Consider the following 23,683-nt stretch of genomic DNA (forward strand, 5'->3'; position numbering starts at 1 on the left):
AGGAAGATTAGGAGCTAAAGCAAGAGAGTCAGGAAGCGCGAACAACAAAAGGTCTCAATTAGGCAACATGGCGTTAACAACTGGCATCGATATTAAAATCAAAAATTAAAAAACGGTTACAACTTTTTTTTTTATAAACTAAAAACTACAAAAGATTTGGCAACGAAAGAGCTTTGTGAGGCTCGATCACACCAGTGAGAAAGATTTATCAAAACTGTATTTCAACAAACATTCATATAATGTTACTGACAAACAGCTTTCATTTGTGCTGCATATTTCATGTTTAGAAACTATTATTATTTTTAACCCACTAAAAAGGATAGCCTCATCTATTTAGGGCGGTTTGTTTTAGGTCAAAAAGGTCAAATTTGCGACATTTTCATTGAAATGGAGGGAATTTGATGTGAAATAAAAAGGGGTAAATGCTGGTGGGACAGCCTTCAGACTGACAGTTAATACATGATTAATACAAAGTTACAGACCGGTGGTGATCCACAGGAACACGCACATTATTATAAAATGTACATAGCTGCACATTAGCTGACTAACAAACGCTGCAAAGAAAGTTGTTTTCTCATTAAACTTAAAAAGCCTGATGGGTGTTCTGCAGGGGGAAAAAAGCATACGTTTATGAATGTTAGGATGTCAGAGAAAAATATTGACGTATCTCGGTTCAAATCAAAAACTAAAGTGGCTCATTAAGATCCCATTTATAGCAATTTGAGAGCAACAATTATTAATTTGTGTTAACACATATAGTTGTTTTATTCTATGATCCCTAGGGCTCTGTACAAAGTAAAAATAGAAGCTGAACTGAGAAGAAAAAAATCGTCCTGGTGTCGTTTTAACTTGTTTAGCTTTAGCCGATTAGCTAGGGTCAGAAAGAAGTTAATCAGGAGCTAAACCAAAAAAGAAAAAGTCAATATTTAGCCATTTCTTAGCCTCTTAGCTTATTGGCTTTGAAAGAAAGCTAACCCTAAAAGATAACTGAACTGTGATTAAAAAGAAAAGAAATTTAGGTCATTGTGTTTTCAAATGTTTAGTGTTAGCTCATTAGCTAGGGCTAGATAAAAACATAAAAAGGAGCTAAACAACAAATTTTTTTTTGCCTCTTGGCTTATTGGATTTAAAAGAAAGCTAAACATAGAAGATAGCTGAACTGTGATTAATAAAAAAAAGAAAACAAAAATCACGTGATTGTGTTGTAAATTGCTTTAGCCGATTAGCTTCAAGCTAATATTTTGGACAAAAAGTCAACATTTCACATCAGTGTGGCTTCCGTTTTCTTAGCTTTAGCTCAGCGATTGGGACAGAAAGTTAAAGTATGACTAGACAAACTGGAGTATTACAGGTTGTATCGTTGATGCTAGCTTTAGCTTTAAAAGGTGCAGTAGGTAAGACTTATAAAACTAACTTTCTGTCGTATTTGCTGAAACTGACCCTTTGTTCGAGTAGAACTACATGAAGCAGGTAAAAAAAAATAATCCGGCTCCTCTGGCACCACCTCCAGCCTGTAGTACGATTTGCAAAAATCCACCACTCCCTGTTCAGATGCACCAATCAAGGCCAGGGGGGGGTGTCTAACTGCGTGTCAATCACTGCTCATTCTCCCTCGTGGGGGGAGGGGCTTAGGAGACCATTTTGGGCTTTAGCAGAAAGGGGGGAGGGGCTTAGAAGTTTTTTTGGCTAAATCCTGGATCTTCACAATCCTACCTACAGCACCTTTAAGCTAAGACAAAAAAAGTTAAGCTGAAGTTAACTTTGTGGTTTACACTAAATGTTTCACAACATTCATATATAATACAAACAGCCTCTTACCACCACATAAAAAAATCAGCAACATACTATAATATTAACTGACTGTAAGGCGTAGCTGAATACAGAGTTATATAATGCAATTCCCTGAAGACACTAATGTAAATTAATGAGGTTTAAACAAGTTTATCTACTAATACTGTAAGAAATTTTTTTTATTTCAAAAACTTTTTTTTCTTCAGAAGTAGGTGGAATGCGTTCAGAAAACCATTTCAGCACTAACACGTGTGTAGTAAACTTCCCTGTGTAATAGTTATCAGTGTAAAGGTGCAGTTAGGATGTAAGGAAGGTAAGTAAAGTCTTAAATGTCATTATTGACTTATTATTTTGGAGCTTTGAACTGGTTTTAGGACCCAACAAAATAATTTGATAGTTGCAGCCAGTCTTGCCAACTCTTTTCCAATGAAAGTAGCTAGCAGTAGCTCCAAAAGTCGCTGGATGACGTCATCCGACCATTTACATAAAGTTTAGTAGTTGTGTCGGCTGCACGCCGCAAGGGAGAGACCCCGAGCTGTTGGTAGAAGAGCCGTGGGCTGTGATTACTCTGAACAGCATGCATGGAAGTCAATTAAAATATAATATATCTCGCTTTTTCCCTGATGGTCTGAAGTTCGCTAGTCGCTTTTTAGAAATGAAGTCCTTAAGAGGGTCTGATAAGTCAATAAATCTAGCGAGAAAGTGGCCAAGTTTGCAACACTTTGGAACAATAAAAAACAATTTTACCATAAAACTGAACTTTGAAGTGACAAAGTTCAGTTTTAGGGTAAAATTGTTGAATCCAGGGGGTCAAAATGTGATTTCTGATACCGCCACTAGTTGTCGCCAAAGTCAGAAATGTTCAAGTCCTTCACATAAAGGCTTTAAATTTAACAAGGACGACGCCCTGTCAAGTGTTGTTATGTTTGTTTCAATAGGTTTGTCTCTTTATTAACTTATAAAAGTATTAACAAATTTCAAGGCTGTTTTGTCCGACCAACTGTCCTAAACTTTAAAATATATTTAGTTTACAATGATACATAAAACGAAGGAAAGCAGCAAATCCTCACATTGGAGAAGCTGCACACAGAGAATGATTTGAGTTTTCGATTGATCAGTGACTTAAATGATTGATCAATTATCAAAAATTTCTATTAAGAGTAGTTATTTCAGCACTGACACATTGTGTAGTAAACTTTCCGGTGCAATATATGTCCGTGCAATACCTCCATCCATGGAAGTAAACTGAGTTTACACCTGACAGGTGCGTTGGTTCAGCTGACCGGCCTGAACAAACTGCGGTGATAACATTCAAATGTACAAATTCTTCTTTCAGATCATCAACCATTGGTTTATTTTTGTTATCAGTGTTCCTACAGATGTTTCACATTAAAAGCCTTTCAAGTAAGAGAAAAATTGTGCCCTTGGAAGGCTTTTAATGTGAACCATCTGTGCAGGAAGTGTTGAGCTTCAATGACTGCAGCGTAACAGGGATAGAATAAATTAAAAAAAAAACGGCAAAGAAGAAACAACTGGAAATAATCAGTGTTTGAGAATGGTATTAGTATTATACAGAGAAAGTATTTTTAGCAGAGTGGTGAGTGTGACATGACTGTTGTACAGAAATCAAGTGAGATTATTATCATTATGTTTCAGGTAACGCCACCTTCCCGACCATTATTTGGGATTTAAATCCCAGCCATTAATTTGAGAATTTCTGGTAAATTAACACTCAAAAAGAGGCAACGCGGTCTGCCTTGGGGGAGCTTTCTGTGAAAAAGTTTAAGAACAGTGACTGGAATGGTTATCGGTCGATTCGGACATAAAAGCAGTGATTTGTTAGAATTGGCTGATGTAAAAGAGCTCAATGGTCACCGCCTACTTTTTGATTGCCTCTTTTTTTCCCCCAGAATTGATTTTCCCCATTCGAGCTCTATATTAATCAATCAGTGATATCACGGGATCATTGAGTTTGATGACTGAAGAGCTGACCCTGATCACGCGTGAGCAGCTCAATCATACGCCAGCAGCGGTTTCAAGACGTCACTGGCGAATACAGTGAAACAGGTCCAGTGTTTGTGCGTGCAAAGGCAGCCGTCGCGCGACGGCATTACTATGTCTCCGGTTCGGTGGCTGTGGCCATGGTGACGATCTTCATGTACTGAGTGAAGATGGCGTCGAAGGCCTCGTCTCTGTGGATCATGGCGCCGAACACCATCGGCTGCAACAGAACAGAAGGTAACGAAGCACATTAGCAAGTCATTTCTTCACCGTGGCGTTGCTACTTCCAGTTAAGTAAAGCCTCTGAATACTCCGCTGACAGCCTCCAGCCGGGTCTCACTGTTGTTAGCATGCCTCGGTGTTATTTAACTAATTCTAACTTTGACATTATGTCAGATCAAAGCGCCCTCTGATCGCTCACCTTTTGGGTGGATGGTGTCGCTATGGAGATGCCCATCCCAGATCCAGGCAGCACAGACAAAACTTTGTACTGTGAGGGACGGAGAAGACACATTCAAAATAAACTTTATTGTCATGAATCGGAATCAGTTACTGTTGCTAAAGAAAGTTTATGACACACAAAAAAACAACAACAAAAAAAACACTAACCAAAAAAGGACAAACTCAAATTAAGCTAATGGTGAATAAATGATTGATAACAGCAGCAACAACTGGAACAAGTCACAAGGAAGACAACAGGGGAGGACCGGAGACTCGAGGTACCTTCTGGATGTCAGTGATGTCGAGCAGTTTGATGACTTTGTTCCTCTTGGAGGATCCAGACCTGGAGCTGGAGCTCTCGAAACACAGATGACTGAGGAGAGAGGACCAAACTCAGAGCTCCAGGCTTAATAGTTTTACATTGTACACCAAGTTGATAAAGAATTTACTGTATTACGATATTTCTAAACGTGTTGGTCTGCGCGTATTTTAACTCGCGTATTTGCGCAGGTTAAAATACTAAGAGAGAGAGAGAGAGAGAGAGAGAGAGAGAGAGAGAGAGAGAGAGAGAGAGAGAGAGAGAAAAAACGTGTGTGACCCTGGGTCACTAAAGCTTATCAATTTAGAGCCTCCTGATGTCCTGCCGTTGTTGAATCAGAAATGGACGAACAAATTATTGTAGCTGTCTGTGGGCAACCAGAGCTTTGGTACCCCATTACTTGGACTGTGACTGGACAAAAAAAAAGAAAAAAAAAAAAAAAAGATGATTTCTTGGAGGAAAAGGTCAACCCGGTCTCACGCCAGTTCGTCAATAGTCACGTTATTTTTATTTATTGATTCGTGTACAGGTCACGATTTTCTCTTTTATTTTTCGATTTTCGAACTTGACCATCTCACGAACTGCCATGACACTGGGCCGCTCTGGGGGACGCAACGCAACAACGGGGAAATTAAACGCCACACGCCGGCGACAACAACGGGACGGACCGCCACACGCGGGACGCGATCCCCGGGCGCAGGGACACGATCCGCGGTCTCTGTGGCTCGCAACAACGGGGAAATGAAACGCCACAACAACGGGACGGTTGAGGTTAGCAAAAGAAGAACCGGGAAAGGATCTGCAACATGCTGGATGCGAACCCCGGTCTCCGGGGTGAAAGTCCCGTGTTGTTTGACCCCTCCACCCCGCCCCCCGACCAACTTCCCGGCGCAGATTTTCTGCTTTTCATACTACTCCCTACCGTTGTCGTGCTGTGATCATGAAATATGCTTCCCATTTAAATACATTAAATTAAAATTCGTAATCACCACACAAAAAAACCCGACATAATCGTGTCCTGTTCACAAATCAATAGATTCAATAACGTAACCATTTCCCAAACCGCCGTGAGACTGGGCTGAAAATACAGTACGTATAGTACGCTGCTGGAGCCTACAGCTCTCCACCTGGTGGGACTAACGCGATTAAACACAAACGATCCCAATATGATCCCGCCATCAAAGCAACGCAAAGCGAATACTCCCGGAGGTGTGAATGCGCCACAATAAAAGTTGTTCTTTGTACTACTAAGTGTCGTGGGAGTTGTGACCTCTTTAGACTTTTTGCACTTCTACCTGAACCTAATACTTCTACAGCCCCAGTCTCTTATTTCCCTCCGGTCTCTCTCTCCTTTTTTCCCCTCGTCTCCGTACATTTATAAAAGGTAGATTAATAAAAAACAAAAACAACCTTTTGAAGGCTTGTTCTCAGTACGGTGTGGATTTCAATATCAAATATCATGCAAATAAGAGCAATATTATGATTGTTAGAAGTCAAGAAGACAGGAAATTAGTATTTCCTGATTTCTTTTTATCTGGTACTGCCCTTAAAGTGTATGATGAGATTAAATATCTTGGCCATCGTATTGTTAATGACTGATCAGATGATAAGGACATCAACAGACGGTGTTGCAAGATGTATGCTCAGGCCAACGTGCTTGCACGGAAATTTGGCATGTGTTTCTGCTAATGTTAAGGTAGCTTTATTCAAAGCATTCTGTACACCACTTTATACTGCCCGCTTGTGGCGGACTTACAGAAAAAAAGAACATGCAGAGACTGAATGTAGCGTATAATGATGGCACGAGACTGCTTCTAAAACAACCAAGATGGTGTGGTGCTAGTCAAGTGTTAGTATTGGTGGGCCCACATGTTCTGCCTTAATAAGAAACTTTATTTATCGATACATGTGTAGAATGTCTGTCTCAGAAAACAGAAATATACAAGCTTTAGCCATCATTGATTTTAACTCTGTCAGGTATGCGGACTGTGGAGACATTGGCGCTCCGGTTTGTATATTACAGGTGAAGGTTGTTGATCTTTTATTAAAATTGTACTGTATATTTATTGCTATATGTTTGTAAATATTGTCATTTGTAATGTACTATAGTACTATGTACTACCTTCCATTTGTGTCCTGAATAAAGTTATTATTATTATTATTATTATAATAATAATAATGCCTCACAATAAACACAAATTTTTCACTCAAGTTGACACATGCAGATGTGTCTTCGCCTCAGTTCACAACGCGTGGGCGAATCCACAACCACGGCCACGGCCACGCTCATCGAGCTGACAGGAAGTGAAGGACTTACTTCTCGGTGACGTAGAGGACTCCGTTGCGGATGTAGTCTGTCGGTGTCTTCCGGTCTCTGTTGATGAGGCAGCAGCGCCAGCCGTTCTCACACACTGAGACAACAACACAAACAGTCAGACAACAGGTTACACCTCCTGCTGCAGGGGAGGTCATGTACGCTTTGTTTTAGCAGCCACGTTTTTTTTAAGGGCCATAAATGAATACAAAAGTCAAAGTTTATTTCCTGACACTGTGAAGACTTTGAAAAAAGCATTGAGACACTCACGTTTAGAGATAAAACTTATAATTGAACATTTAACTGAATAAATACTGCAATTGGAGACTTATTTGACCAAATTATTGGCTACGGTCCTGCAAACAAGTGTGTACAAAGTGTATCAAATATTTTTTTTCAGCCTGAAGTCGTTTAGTTTGAAATCTAAAGCCAAAATGTTGTCTGTACACCAATAGTCTACATCCATGACGTTCCACTTCGGGGATTGCTCCGGTGCCGCAAGAAATTCCGCCAGATGCATGTACTTTTCCTTCTGCTTTCTTTACGCTGGAATTTTAAACTATGAGGACTATGGCTGACTGCTCCTCTGCAGGGTAGATCCAGACAGCCAGCTAGACTAGATCTGTCCAATCGGAGTTTTCTCTTGCACAACTATTTTGCAGCGGCTCCATGGGGAGAGCTGAGCCCCGCCCATGACGATTGTGATTGGTTTAAATAAACCAATCACAATAAACCAGAGCACGATTTTTCTCCCACCCCGGAATGCTGTGTGGACTAGCCAGACCCTCCTCCGCTCCGCAGCGTGTGGACGCTCTGGCAAAGCGAGACTAGTACACCACTGACCCTCCCCCTTCCTGTCGTTCCTCTCCCACCTGTTAGAGGGCGCTCACTCTCCGGCAGGTTGAAGACTTCGTGAAAAACTCCTCTCTTGGTGCCGTGATAGCGTCCTCCATCCTCGTCCCGGCTCACGCCCAGAGTAGCGGCAGCGCCGACGCTCCCTCGGACGCTCGTAGCAGTGGGCTGGACAGATGGACGGGTGGGGGGGGAGCAGTTACTGGATCAGCAAATCAGCAGCAGTGCCTAAAATCTTGCCACAGTGTTTACTATAGCCTCAAAATGAAGTGAACAATATCCTGATGATTTAGAGATTCTTATCCATAGCGGAACAAAAAGAATTCAGATTGTCCTGAAGGTGGCACTAGAGGAATTAACCAACATTAACTTTGTGACGGCTCCTAGGCCTCAAGGCCTATTAAGTCCCTTTGGTTGCTGGGCTCTGGGGATTGGCTAATAAGGACTGAGGATTGACACCTGGATGAACTGATTGCTCACATGTCCATAAAGAGGAGTGCCTGGGCAGTCAGTCTCTGTCTCTCTCCCTCCTCAAGGTTGCTTGGTTTGTTTGGACTTTGGGTTGGGTTACTTTTGCGTTCTAACATTGCTACACCTTCACACGTTCACACACATTACTGATAAAGTGATAGCACGTTTAACTTTGTTTATTTAAATACATTTGAGTTAATTGGCGCAAACGTGTGTTTCTCCACATTCTGTCATACCTTTGAGCCAGGTTATGACATGGGGAACCTTGAGGAGGGAGAGAGAGAGAGAGTGACTGCCCAGGCACTCCTCTTTATGGACATGTGAGTAATCAGTTCATCCAGGTGTCAATCCTCAGTCCTTATTAGCCAATCCCCAGATCCCAGCAACCAAAGGGACTTAATAAGTCTTGAGGCCTAGGAGCCGTCACAACTTTAATGTAGAAAATAGTATTTAAATCCCCCAAATGGTGGAGAAAAAAAAAATCTGACACAAACACTCACATGAAAACTTTTTTAAAGTGTTGATACAAACCTGAAAAACTGGTAGAATCTAACCTACGTTTGTCCTAACGCAAGGCGCTAGAGGAAAGGGGTCATTAAAATCTAAAAGGGGGAAAAAAAATCCTGGCGATGCATCGAAAAAAGTTGGATAATCTTTGGAGTCAAATAAGCATTTGTTTAACAAATAAAATATGGCCAAAGTGGTTTCATGACAAAAATATTATATCTGAGTATAAAGTTTAGCTTCTTTGTGTTGAGGGCAACAAACGCTCTTCAGATAAGCAGCAATCGTACCACACGTCACCTGATCTCGGCTTCTGTACCGGACTGCTTCTGCCTGTATGTCGTGTTTGATGTCTGAACACTGCGAGACAACGCCAATGTGGGTTGCACTTTAAAGCATCGGTCCAGTGAAACCTGAGGCAGAAATCTGCAAATTGGTATAAGATCCAACTAGAAAATTGAGTTGGGCTAATTTAGTTTAAAACCCCGAATTTCAGACCAAAAATTCAAGGAAAGACACAAAACTCGGGTAAGAACAATAAAGAACTCCACTCAGTTCAGGTACAAAGATAAAAATTTGGATACAAATCTGAAATAATATCGGAGTAAAACCCAGAAAATTCAAGTAAGATCTGACTGAGGTTTGTCCTGAACGTGGCGCTAGAGGGAAGGTTACTACAATCTAAAGGCTTCATCCTCTGGAGAGCAGGAAGAAGACACTCACTGACAATCTGACTAGAGGGTTTTTGGGATATATTTATCTAACAGACCGTTAGTAGACTGTACATTTATGGTACGTGTGCACTGGCAGCGTCATTTCCACGCTTGCCATTCGTTATGTAAGCAGCCGGGCAATGCATTCTGGTAGCGTCGGGGCAACTGTTGAGAAATGGGGCGTTGAGTAGCCCGCTCCTCATTTGCATAAAGTTGAGGTCCAGGCTACTTTATGCAAATTGGGGCCACGAGAACTCAATGAAAATCTTTTAAACTGACTGTTGGCAATCTAAAATGAAGACGGAGTCAGTAACTGCATAGCTTATTTTTTTGCAAAAAAATTTTCAGAAACACATTTCGGTGAACTATTTTCATAAAATAAGCGAATGTTTCCAAACGAGCCGCCATGTTGATTCTCTTTTGAAATCCGGGTGCAGTCGGCCCACGAGTGAAGCGTTCGTGCAATCAGGTGCAGCTATTGTGGTTGTAGGAGGGTGTAGGCTGTTTTCGTTGCTCGTCAGTGGAGAAATGTATTACTGCTAGTGCACGGTTCAACAAGGGTTGCCCAATGGACCGGGGCAAGGAAATATAACAACCCACTCGACATTTGACACTTTTTCTTCAGAAAAAAACCAAAAACAAACAAAGAATTTGTATAGGGGCCAGTAAAAAGGGGCGATCCCTCCCGTCAAAAAAACGCCACAGTGTACACGTACCATACGATCATTGATTCTACATCTCGAAACACAACTGATCTCTACACTGCGACTGCAAATACACACAACATACACATTAAGATCCTACCTGTTCACACTCAGACAGCTGAGAGAGAAAAACAACAGAGAACTGAAACCAACACAGACCAGAGACCACCCACTGGGACCAGTAAGAACCAGGACGTATGTGAGCCAGTGGCTGACTTCAGACCAGCGCCTCGGTCGGTGAGCGGCATTTTTTTTTTTTTTTTTTTTAAGAGTTCAAACTGACCCGTCTGCTCAGCGTGGTGTTGCCGCGCTCCTTCAGCTGCAGGTCGGTGGGTAAATTGGTCCAGATGATGTAGGGCGTGTCGTAGCGCTGCCGCAGCTTGGGACAACTCTTAAAGATGAAGTCGATGATGAAGAACTTTATACCTGCGTACACACCTGAGGAGGAGGATGAGGAGGAGGACACTAATCAGAGACACTCAGCAGAACTGAATCTCACTCCTAGAACCAGTGACATGTAAACTGGACCCCTCAGGGTGACTAAAACGTGAACATTGGACTCATCAGCTGGACACAAACACTACTCTAATGAGATGTTTCCGTGTGTCTGCTGGATGTAGTTACTGCTAACTTTTTAACAACTACTATACAAGCTGGTAATAATTCATAGCTGTGTGTGTGTGTGTCAGCTCGTGTTTGAGTCTTTCTGTCCCCCAAAAATGGCTACAAATCACATAATTAAGCTTAAATACAGGGTGAGTGTTTTTCTCAGTGAGTCATAACTCAGTCAAATCTGAACACAACAGACATGATACACATATTCTTAGATTCAGCGTGACTGATACTTCCCCAGGATACAATTACCTCCTCTGTTCATCTCAAAAGCCCATGAATCTGCTTATAAGTCACAGAAAAAAGCTTCTCCTTATAGGTGCAGAACTTGCCTGAGAATGATCACCTTTTTAAAGTTTTCTTTAGTATCAAAGGTATCCAGCGATAGTTCTCTGCACGTCTATGGGTACACTGCAAACGGCAACTATGAATAACTAAGTCGGCATACTTTCAAATGGCGCCAATTTGCCAAAATGTGAAACGACAAAAGTGTCAAAAACAACATCGCAGTAAAATACATATTAAATTGTGAGCCACTTCCAATGTTGTACTTTTCAGTTGTTTTATAATATTGTAGTTACTGTGTGGAGGTGTGGGGCAGCACAAAAACAACTTATATAAATCCACTATTTACACAACAGAACAAAACCGTAAGACTTAAATAAGTGGATTCAAGTGAGCAAACCAAGAGACTTCATCAAGTCCCAGGTTACACAACTCAAGAGTTTGGTTGAGAGACAAAACAGAGTGTTGCCTGAACATTCACTGATGACCGCTTGTCATTTTTGTGTCACTTTGTGTTGGAGCTGTACAGTGAAGTTAATAAAATAGATGATTACTTATCACAGTATTTAAGTGTATAAACTGTGTATATGAAGTACCTATGAAGAATCCCAGCAGTTTGAACGGCAGCAGGCAGGAGGAGATGAAGGCCACCCACAGACCAATGTACAGCTTCTGAGTCAACTCTGGCTGAACCCACATGAACAAACTGAGAACACACACGCAAACGCACACACACACACACACACACACACACACACACACACACACACAATTAAAGATCTGCATATGAACAATCGGTTCACTCTAACCTGAAACAAAGTGTGGGCAGACAAACTCACTTCTTTATTTTCTCAAGGATGTTGGCCATCTTCCCAAACAGATTCTGTGAGGACGAAAGACAAAAAAAAACAAACATATGTTGTAAAATCTGTCGGCAGGTGTCCCACTGTGACGTAGAGCCTCCGACTTCTCCGTCACGTCTCACCTGGGCTTTCTGAGCGACGTCCAGAACCAGCTGGAACTTCTCCGAGACAGTCAGGTCTTCTTTAGGAGGCTCCTGGAAAACAGAGGAGACAGTCAAGTCATGAACACAGACACCTGTCAGTCACCTTAATTATTCCACACATATATGCAACTTTTAAAAACTAATACTTAAAATGCACCGGTGATTTTTTTTTATGTCTACATTTTACCTGTCCTTTGGGCATGTCCTTTGGGTGGGATTTAAATCACACCCAAAGGACATGCTAAAGGTAAAATGTAGACATAAAAAAAATCACCAGTGCATTTTAAGTATTAGTTTTTAAAATTACTAGTTATTAGTTATTATTGTAAGTTATTACAGGTTTCTACAACACCCTCACATGTATTTTATATTTCTTCAATGTGATTTGAATTCATGTTTGTGATATAAAAACATCAGACAGCGTAAAGTTGCATGATATAGAAATACTTTAGTAAAGTATCTAAAAGTAGTGAAACACAAACACAAGTGTGAAGAGAGATTTCTCACCACAGGCTCTGAGACTTCAGGAACGATGCTCCACTGGATCCTCCAGCCTCTGAGAGCAGTGCATCATGGGAACACACAAGTAGCTATGAGGTCCTTTCACACTCATTACATATCTGTGTCAAATATGTGTTCCATTTCCCCTTAAGGAGCTTTAAAGATTGAACTACTGTAGGCTTGCAGGTACATACACTGGGGTCAAAGTCTCCTAACGCAACCCAGAATCAAAGGCTCATTCGTATGACGTTGGCTTGCAGTAGTTAAGTGTATCATGTAACCAAAGCGTCCCTGGATCATTTTGGGCTAATCTGGATCAACAGAAGTACATTTCCAGGATAATTGCTTAACATGTCCCTCACCTTCCGCTCTCGGTGTGTTGCCCTTCTCAAAACTGTTCACGTCAGGGAACAACGACAACCTTCAAACTAGCAAGCTGCACGCTGAAAATGGAAAAGTTTTGAAGAAAATGTCGATCGTGCAACAAGGCAGGCCTATTTGGTTCTTTCTGTGAATAACTGTAAAGATTTACAAAGAATATGTTTACGGCATTTACTCGTTTACTATGTTTTGGGACCGACTGGTGGGATTGCTGTGGACGCGGCGAAACACTGGTAAGAGACAATGAGGTTTCACCGTGTATCAGCTAATTTAAATAGCTGTATTGTGTGCAGAACAACAGCTAACTTCATTTAATATTTCAGGTGGAGTTTGCTTTTATCGGGGTGCAAATGTTCCACCAAAAAGAAGTCCCTTCCTGAGACTAATTTTGCAGAGCCATTGCGCCGCGTCTGGAATTTAGTGCCGCCCAAGACGATTGTGATTGGTTTAAAGAAAATCAAACAACCGAGAGCTTTGGTTTGAATCCTATCCTGGAATGTATCTGTGGTGTAGCCAGACCTTAGTCCACAGCTGTGGCGATAGAGCTGGCAATGAGAGGAGAGCGTAGATCTCAAGTGTGTTAACACACTGTTTGAGAGACATGAGATGTAAACAGTGCTTATTCTATTATCATAGCAGAGAATAGGGAATGAACCTGGTTTACAGTTTGTGATTCTCGCCTTGTGATTGGCTGACATGAGAGGAAGGGGGCAGCGCTTGCACTGACCTGGCGATGAGGCAATTTAAGGAGAGTCGGAGGATGGCGAGGAACAGGAACATGGGGACGGCCCAGCCGTGCCACGCTGCGTACATGTAGACCTGTTCAGCGCACACGCACACACACACACACACACACACACACACACACACACACACACACACACACACACACTTTAAGCAGTGTGTCTTCATGGGTCTATAGATGATGAAAAAAATTTAAATGCAACAAGTACTCCGTAAAACATAAAATATCACAAAAGGTGCACTTCCCCTAGTTCATTCTCTAAATAATTTATGAAGCAGATAAATCAGTCCTTCCAGAAAAATGCGGAGTTTTTTTGTGATTGTTGCAGGCCAAAATCCTTGATTATGCGGCACATTTTCTTAAAAAATGCGATGGAATGTGCTATATGATTGACGGGCTCTGGTTTATGCATTTTCTGCTTCTTATGCTTCGATGTGCAAAATAATCCTGCAGTTCCCTCCAGAAAAAAGCAACAATTTAAATTGTATAAACAATCAATGAACAATATTATTGATTCTTCATTATGTATGTGTGTGTGTGTGTGTGTGTGTGTGTGTGTGTGTGTGTGTGTGTGTGTGTGTGTGTGTGTGTGCACGTGTGTGCATGTGTACTCACAATAAAGGCGATGGCCGACGTGTAGACAGAGTTCCAGCTGGATAGGGCAGTAAGGTTCCTCTTGAAGTTGGTCACAGGTTTGAATCCTCGTTCTGGAAACACAACAACGGACCAACTGACCAATCACAGACTGAGAAACACAACAACGGACCAACTGACCAATCACAGACTGAGAAGTTATCGTGACAGAGAAACGTCAGCTCTGTGTCTGCTGTATTATTTTAAATAACCTGTAAAATAAAGCATCTAAGTGAGTTGAAGGACAGAATGTGGCCAAAAGTATGTGGATGTGATATGTTCGTAGACTTTGAGTAAAGATGGACGCGTCTCCACTCCCACTGTACAAAAGTGACGCCAACATATCCCGGATAGGGGCGCTGCCATCTTGTCATTTTGGAGCCAGAGTCTGCACAGTAGTGATCAGGCTTTGGAGCAGTGGTATCAAAGTCCCGCCCATACACTGGCCGGACCAATCGTAAGTCAATCACAGCTGTCAATCATGACGTTTCACTTCGTTTTTTATGGCATCAAATAACTAATAAAAACCAAACGTATCAGAAAATTAACACTCAAACAAACAGCGTGATCAGAGCTACCTAAGAACTGACAGAAAACATCTTTGGGAAACATTGATTTGACGTGTACTACTTGTTTAGTTTGGCCCATGTCCCAGCTGCTAACACAGAGAGGGCGTGGTTTAGGACCTATACTGCAGACAGCCACCAGGGGGCGATCAAGATGTTCTGTCTTCACTTATACAGGCTATGCATCAACTTCTGGATGTGTTGGGTGAGACTCCCGCAGCCTAGCCTAGAAATCTAGACGCACCCTAGCAGCAGCAAATGTAATTTGCAGCCAGGGTCGTCTAGCAACTCTCCGTTGGTGCGAGCTGGAAAACCCAAACTCTAGTCAGGCCAATCACGTTGTGTATAGAGTCGGTGGGCGGGGCTTAACATAAGGACGGCTGAGCTGCGACGGTTCCGCGTGAATTCCCTGCTACTACAAAGAAGATGGCCGCTGCTGCTGGCGAACAGCGGTCTTTGGAATCGGCTTTGGTGGCGACTCTGGAAGACTTGGGGTTCAGATTTTCTCATAGACTGTTAATATTAATAAATATTAATAATATACAGTCTATGGCTTTTCTTTGAGAAAAGAACAAAGAACGGCACTGAAGTCATTCTTAAATAAGGAAGATGTGTTCGGAGTTTTGCCGACCAGATACGGCAAAAGTTTAATCTATCAACTAGCGTTGCTCTGGTTGGTTGTAGCGCTATCCTATTGCGTGCAGAGGGAATTTGAAAGACCCGCCCCTTGGATTGAGCCCTGCCAATGGGGAGTTCCCAGACCCAACATCGTGATGTGGGTCTGGCTTGTCAGGCTAGCCTTCATATCAGAGAGAAATACTCACTGAGCCGTCTCATGTTTTCAGTCAACCTGTGGATCAGAAAACAGGTATTCACTTTAGATTTAAGACACAAAAAAAAAAAAAACAACATACAGTATGTTACAGCTCCAGTTGATCGTTGATTTAAGTCATTGTTTTACTAAATATGTCCAATCGCTGCATTTTACTCCTCACCTCTTGGCACTCAGCGGCTCCTCCGCCTCCACCGTCTGCTCCTCCGGTTGGAAGCTGAAGTCCTCGATATAAACGCCGAAACGATCATAAAGCCATTTTAGGAAGCTGCTGGACAAAGCGTCCTTCTGTTTGTCTGAGGACGGGAAAAGAAAAGAGTCTGAGGAAGGTAACCGACGTGGTCGTTAACATTTTACCACTTTTATTCAAGCGTGTCCACTTTTAGCTTACGTACCACGCAAGTCCTTTCTGTACGTTTGAAATCTCAGAGGCAGATAAAGGTGGCGTATATGTGCGTCTAATAAAGTGGCCAGGAAGTGTTTGAAGAAACGCTCACCTGTACTGCTGACTGCAGGTGGAGGAGGAGGAGGAGACGGGGCTTTGGGTGTCTGAGAAGGGGAGTCTTCGAGTCTGTGAAGTGACAGAAATGGCCGGTCAAGCGTCGGCGTAAAACCACCGGAAAACAAGCTATACCGGCCCCTTTTTAATGATGTTTTTTTTTTTTTTTTTTTTTAAATAACCACCTGGGTTTCAGGACGTCGTTGATTTTCTGCTCCAGCTCGATGCACCTGCTGCGCTCCCTCTCCAGCTCCTGTCTCAGGGAGTCCACGTTGGACTCCTCTTTAAGTTTCCTCAGCTCCTCCTCTGAAACAGATGATGATGGAGACAAGCTGAGTACCTCTGAGCAGTCGTTTCACAATTTTATTATCGCTCATTGGAGAGCTGCTCAGGTGACATTTTATGCTACTACTACTTTACTGCAACGTCTAGCATCCTTCGGGTGCCTTTTTTATTTGATTTCAAAGATACAAACTGTAATTTATCTGATGGAAAGTAGAAAAGACTGCACATAAAACTAAATATACAATAAATGTTATCAATAAAAAAAACTTTGTTTAATTCCCATAAATATTTTAAAGAAATGTATTGTTTTTGTGTGTGTGTGTGTTGAAGTCAGCAGGGTTATTAATAGCTGTGTGTGTGTGTGTTACATAAAGCTGACAGGCAGATATTGACGGATTACCCAGCATGCTGTGGGACGTTTGACTGCGAACTCAAGTGAGAGGCCAAAATGACCCCGACAGCCAATCCACACACACACACACACACACACACACACACACACACACACACACACACACACACACACACACACACACACACACACACACACACACACACACACACACACACACACACACACACCTCCTCGCGCCAGAGATTTTAAAAGGGACACTTTTTCCACTTTTTTGTTTGTTTGTGAAAGTCTTGCTGTCTCCACAAGTCAAAGATATTCAGTTTACTGTCGCAGAAGAGTGAAGACACTAGAAAATACTCACAGTTAAGGATCAGATAATTTTTACTTCAAATTTGTTGTTTTTTAGAACAGAATCTCACGAAGAAAACTAAACGTCAGAAGTATGAAGATAGAACTCACAGATTTCACTCCACAGATCAACATCCACGTGATGCTAAAAGCTAATACAGATCTGTGAAGCAGTCACTTTGTTTATAAGATAGAAAAACAAATTAATTGTATTTATTGTCTCTTCTTAGGTTAATATCGTTACATTTGAAGTCTTAGGAAAACCAAAGAAACCCCCACACAGAGGGCCTGGCCAGTCAGAAGACTCACGTAGGAAGTGTTTCTCTAACAAGGCGATTTCTAGGTGACCTTTGACCTCGTTAAGGTCTGTCCTCGAGTCGTCTTGGAGAGCTGCACAAAAGGATCCTGGACCAGCCTGAAACAAACAGGGCGACAGGAAAGTAATAAAAAAAATGATACAACAACAGTGAAATGAAATCAGTTGCAGGCGTTTATCTTTTATTTAGGGTTAGGGCTGTGCAATTAATCAAATTTTAATCGCGATTATGATTTTGGGTAGTCTGGTCCTACCAGACTCTGGTCCACTAGTCTGGTCCTACCAGACTCTGGTACACTTGTCTGGTCCTACCAGACTCTGGTACACTAGTCTGGTCCTACCAGACTCTGGTACACTAGTCTGGTCCTACCAGACTCTGGTACACACTCTGGTACACTAGCCTGGTCCTACCAGACTCTGGTACACTAGTCTGGTCCTACCAGACTCTGGTACACACTCTGGTACACTAGCCTGGTCCTACCAGACTCTGGTCCACTAGCCTGGTCCTACCAGACTCTGGTCCACTAGCCTAGTCCTACCAGACTCTGGTACATTCCATAAGTCCAGAGAGTCTGGCCACTCTTCATTGACGAGTGTTAACTTCCTTGGAGGCGGGGACTCTGTTGAAGTTTAAAACTATTGGCCCAGAGCCACTCTGGATCTGCCAGAACCAATCGCTAACGTTTGGTCGTGACGTCGGCTTAGCATCGCTAGCGTTAGCCTTAGCTAACTCCTTCACCACTAACGGAGCGAGCTGGAAAATCAAACTGTTCCCGAACCCCGTGGGGAGGAGGTCCACGACATCATGGCCACCAACACAACTCAGCAAAGATTGGTTTTGCTCGGGCTTTAACTTCTACGGACCGAATGGCTTCGCTCGCATCTTTCTCCGCCGCCATTACGGAACTACAACTCAAACTAGCGCACGACCTCGACGTCATCGTTCTCAGCCACTCCCTCTGTTCGCTGATTGGACCGGTAAAGATTTGGCCGGAGAAAACCCAAGAATATACCGCAAACCCAGACATAGTACTGAAGGGAAATGAAAATTGAGCGGAAGTGCGTAGGAGGGCGGAGCCAGGCTAGATGTTGGCTCCTAACGATCACAAAAACAGAGTAATCGAGAGAAACAATTATTTTGCACATAACGTTTTGCGAGTAAACTCTTATTTTGTCTTGTGTTCTGAATGAAAATAAATAAAAGCTTAAACAGGGACAGTAGTAAGGGGTATTTTACAGTTCAAGGTGTTTGCACTGTTAATTCAATAATTGCAACATCTTTCCAAAAGTCAATGAAATAATCGTGATTAATAATCGTGATTTCAACACGGACCAAAATCATGGTGACCATAATTATCGCCTTAACCGAGCAGCCCTAGTGGTGTACTTGTTTTTGTACCTGGGCGTCACTCTGCTGCTCTCCCTCCGCCTCCCTCTGCTCCTCCGGCTCTCTGACGGAGACCGGAGCTTTAGTCACGGCCTCCTCGGTGCATTCGGTGTCCGACGTGTTGGGCGAATCGACCAGATCCAGGAACTCGTCCCGTCTCTGGCCCCGGAACCGGATCCTGTCCAGATGCTTCCGCATGGTGGGCGCCGTGGAGCCGGTCTCTACCTGAACATGACTGCCGGCGGCGCTGCAGAGACTGGAAGAGGAGAGGAAACACTTTAAAATGATCCACAAAAACATTCAATAATAACCTGATTGCAATAAACCGATGAGAGTGTTAGAGGGTCATTTTGCGTCACTGACCTGATGATGGCGCTAGAGGAAAAGTCAGGAAAACAAAGTTATTGCAAATCATCCTCTGGGGACCATGAAAGTGTGTACCACGTTTCACGGCAATCCATCCAATAGTTGAGACATTTCACACAAACATTTACAAATGTCAACCTCAGGGTGGCGCTACAGGAAGGAGGATCACCAGAATCATAAGGATTCGTCTTCTGGGAACAGTGAATATCTGTGCAAAATGACATGGCAATCCATGCAATAGCTGTTGAGATATTTCAGCCTGGACCAAAGTGGTGGGCTGACCCTTAAGAGACAGAATCTGACTGACAATGGAAACTTATAATGTCACTTATCTTTTCCTGTAGCGCCACCTCTCTCCTCCTTAATAGCTACAGACACAGAAATGGCACATCCTAAGGAAAGCTCATTGTGGGACTGGCTCTAGTGGCTGTAATTCTGCACAAAGGCTGAATTTCGGGAAAGAGACTTCAGATACAGTATTAGGGGACCACTAAGGTCTATATAAAAGAGACTTCAGATACAGTATTAGGGGACCACTAAGGTCTATATAAAAGAGACTTCAGATACAGTATTAGGGGACTCCTAATCTCTATATAAAAGAGACTTCAGATACAGTATTAGGGGACTCCTAATCTCTATATAAAAGAGACTTCAGATACAGTATTAGGGGACCACTAAGGCCTATATTAAAGCATCCAAAGAGCACCATGTCATGGGACCTTTAAGCTTTTCTTTGAGAAAAGAACAAAGAACGGCACTGAAGTCATTTTCTTAAAAAAGGAAGATTTGTTCGGAGTTTTGCCGACCGGAAACAGCAAAAGTTTAATCTATCAACTAGCTTCTCTTCCTTCTTCGTTGCTCTGGTTGGTTGGAGCGATATCCTATTGCGTGCAGAGAGAATTTGAAAGACAACCGTTTATCCCGCCCCTTAGATTGAGCCCTGCCAATGGTGAGTTCCCAGACCCAACATCTTGATGTGGGTCTGGCTTGTCAGGCTAACAACTTGGTTCTCCTGACTTTTCCTCTAGCGCCATCATCAGGTCGATGAGGCAAAATGACACTAACGTGATTACCTAAGTCACAAAGCTTCATCCTCTGGGGAACATAAATCTCTGTAAAAAAATCCCTCGGACAACTGTTAAGATATTTCTGTCTGGACTAAAGTAACGCACAGACTAAGTAATCTATCCCTAACATTCGTTGCTAGCATGGCTTCGGACATTTCGGTTTCCCAGAACACGTTCTGACATACAAGTTCGCAACATCAGTATGAGCATCTGACACACGGTGAAGCTGCTGTTCATTTACATCCTGGGAGGTAATTCAACACGTTAACCGACAGCAGGAATCTCCCCTGAACCTGAAACTACAGCTGGATGAAAAGCACAAAAAAGAAATTTCTGCTTCTAATGAGTCTTGTGACTGACCTGAATGTGAGGCTCCTTCAACACTTAGTGATCATAAAGCTTTATTGACCCAGGGAGAGTCGACACTCAGCACGCCAGACCTCTCCCATAAAGACTCATACAAACAGATGAGGCAGCCAATCAGACGCTCCACTCATCAAACTGTTTGCTCAGAGAAGAGGAAATGTTTCATCATCTGCTTCATGTTCCCCCCTGATCATGTTTCATTCTCTGCTCTCAAGCAGGGGGGTCATAAAACATGTGTGTAGGAGTCTGTGTGGTCCCCAAACTGGGAGCTCATTTCGGGGAAAGAGGCTGAAGGGACGAGCAGGCTACAACCACAACAGCACAGGGTGATAGGTTGAGACATCGGTCAGTCAACACGCCCACAAACAGCTCCTTCTTTAAAGGAAGGGTATGACATTTTGGGAAAAACACTTATTGGCTTATTGGCAGAGAGGAAGATGTAAAGATTGATACCACTCTCAAAACTGTCTGAAGCTACAGCCAAAGCTACAGCCAACAGCCAGTTAGTGTAGCTTAGCATAACGACTGGAAACAAAGGGAAGCAGTTAGCCTGGCTCTGTCTAAAGGTAATTAAATCGACATACCAACTCCGCAAATGCTCATATGAGTACTATGTGCAATGCCTTTTTATTTTCTCTATTATAATAATAATATAAATATATAAATATATATATATATATATATATATATATATATATATATATATATATATATATATATATATATATATATATATATTTTGTTGTGTTCATACAATGACAATAAAGTATTTTGAATCTTGAATACCAGCACATTTAGAGCTCACTAGTATATAGGGCTGCACAATTAATTGCAATTTTAACATGGACTAGTGCAATATCCAAATTGCAATATTACAGGGTGCAATATTTGTTAAATGCAAATTATAGTAGATAGTTTTTTTTATTGATCCCAAAAAAATGAGAAATAAAGTTGTTGCAGCAGCAAAATATCAGACACACAGCACACATGCAGAGTATACATTAAATAACAAAAATGATGTGTCAAACCAGTCTGAATGAAGTAGCGTGGTGCTGCAGAGACGTCTTGGGCCTACAAATCCTATCCTACAGACTAAAGGAAAACATCTTTGTGGGGCGACCTCTAGCTCACCCAGTAGAGCATGCGCCCCATGTAGGCTGAGTTCTTTGCAGCAGCCCAGGTTCGAATCCGACCTGCTGCCCTTTGCTGCATCTCATCCCCTCTCTCTCTCTCTCCCCCCTTTCCTGTCTAGCCACTGTCACTATCGAATAAAAGGAAAAGCCCCCAAAAAATTATCTTAAAAAAATAAAATACAAAAAAATCTTTGTTTGGTACAGATCCTCGCAAAAATCCCACTATAAATCATTTTCATTTTAATATTTTTCAATGAAAATAAGAATGAGACAAAAATGATCATCCCCTCCAATATCGTGAATCATATCGCAATAGCAGTATCAGTCAAAATAATCGCAATTAGATACTTTCCTCATATCGCGCCCTACTAGTATAGACATTTCATTGGGTTTGTTTAATCCATACAAAAACAGAAGAGTAATAAACAACTTGCCATTTTAAGGGGGTTGAGTTCGACTATTTCTTGCCTGAGGCATCCCAACGGTTGCCTGATAATTGCTCAAATAATCCGGAACATAACCGCCTTAAAATATAATTTAGTACAAACCAGATATATTGTGTTAAATAGTAAGCTTTAGAGGTAGATTTTGTCATCTTAAGACTGAGCCAGGCTAGCTGGTTCCCCCTGTTTTCAGTCATCATGCTAAGCTAAGCTAACCGGCTGCTGTCTGTAGCCTGTTGAAGGCTGTTAGTTCAGTCTGAGGATCACTGAGCAGAGCTGTCTGACTGGTCTGACTGCTTCTAATAATTAATCTGATTCTTCACCTGGATCACACTCCAGCACTGTCTGTACAGGTGAGACTCTGACACACTGACTACAACCCTGTCAGGGTGGGAGACAATTCAAAGTATTTCAAAAGTTATAATTATATGAAAAATGGCTGTAAAGTGTATTTAACGAATGTCGAATTAATGAGCATGACCTAATAACTTAAAATACACCATAATTCATTTTTTAACTGAGACACACCCTAAACAGCTAGCAATGCAATGCTAAAATTGCATATTTTGGAATAGGGATTCGTACCAGAGACTATTACATGAGGGTACATTTAAGGCAGTGTCTGCAAAGACTCAAGAGAAGCTGGCTGCACAGAACAAGCTAAACTATTCCTTAAGACTGTGAAAAAAATGTACAATAGCAAGGTGTGTTCTGACATGTTAAAATCTGGGTAAGAATACTTTAGTTGTAATGTTCAAAGGCCAGGTTTCACTTAAAATTCAGTCATTTAAATACACTGTGAGTAGAGCTCCATATTGGATCTGTGTTGACTGACAGATACACTGACTGACTGACTGATTGATTGATCGATTGCCTGCCGATTTAACAACTGAGTATTTACTGACAGAATAGGTGAGTGCTTTTAAAGTGACTGACAGCGAGACTTATTGACTGGCTGATTGACGGCCTACTGCCCTTTTACCTTTAAGTGACAGAAATAGACAGACAGTTAACTGGCTGTTTTACTGACAGTCTGGTCTGAGCCTCTGATATAACATCAAACAATATTATCCTTTCGCTTCTGTTAACAGTTCACACACATCCTGCACCGGTGACAGCCAATCACCTGCGGATCTGAGGGTCCCCAGGAACCGCGAACCGGCCCCGCGCGGTCCACGCTGGACACACCTGTAACCTACACCCCCAGAGGACTGAGATGAAGAGGGTGGGAAGAAGAAAGAGGGAACCGAGGAAGGATTTTCTCACCGTGAACCGAAGCTGAAGCAAACTTTCCCTCCGGCTCTCTTTACCAAGGGTCCAGACCGGGTCAAACCCGTTCCAAACCGGACCAAGCTTCTCTCAGACCCGCTCCAGACCGCCCTCCCTCCTCTGTCTTAAGCAGTTAGTCCAGACGAGGAGGTTTTGCGGAGTAAAAAACCGGACCGCG

The 23,683-nt window shown here is 42.3% G+C and overlaps 1 protein-coding gene across 2 annotated transcripts; it reads right to left on the reverse strand.

The window, feature by feature from the left end:
- Nucleotides 1-1,624: 1,624 nt before the first annotated feature.
- On the reverse strand, nt 1,625-23,674 carry LOC120563994 (GRAM domain-containing protein 4-like). Of its 2 annotated transcripts, XM_039808557.1 has the most exons (20): nt 23,503-23,674; nt 18,874-19,117; nt 17,468-17,573; nt 16,356-16,476; nt 16,169-16,242; nt 15,835-15,967; nt 15,664-15,689; nt 14,256-14,347; nt 13,623-13,714; nt 12,521-12,569; nt 11,993-12,064; nt 11,847-11,890; nt 11,604-11,713; nt 10,394-10,548; nt 10,211-10,228; nt 7,739-7,886; nt 6,870-6,963; nt 4,516-4,606; nt 4,214-4,282; nt 1,625-4,012 (listed from the first exon to the last, which is right to left on the reverse strand). In XM_039808557.1, exons 2-20 carry the CDS (start codon nt 19,057-19,059, stop codon nt 3,905-3,907), a joined length of 1,788 nt encoding a protein of 595 aa, XP_039664491.1. In that variant the 5' UTR covers nt 19,060-19,117; nt 23,503-23,674; the 3' UTR covers nt 1,625-3,904. The 2 variants fall into 2 exon arrangements, with proteins under 2 accessions (XP_039664491.1, XP_039664492.1); XM_039808558.1 differs by lacking the exon at nt 10,211-10,228 and having other exon boundaries at nt 23,503-23,672.
- Nucleotides 23,675-23,683: the final 9 nt, after the last annotated feature.

The sequence above is a fragment of the Perca fluviatilis genome, chromosome 8 (assembly GCF_010015445.1).
Source record: "Perca fluviatilis chromosome 8, GENO_Pfluv_1.0, whole genome shotgun sequence".
Classification (NCBI taxonomy): Eukaryota; Metazoa; Chordata; class Actinopteri; order Perciformes; family Percidae; genus Perca; species Perca fluviatilis.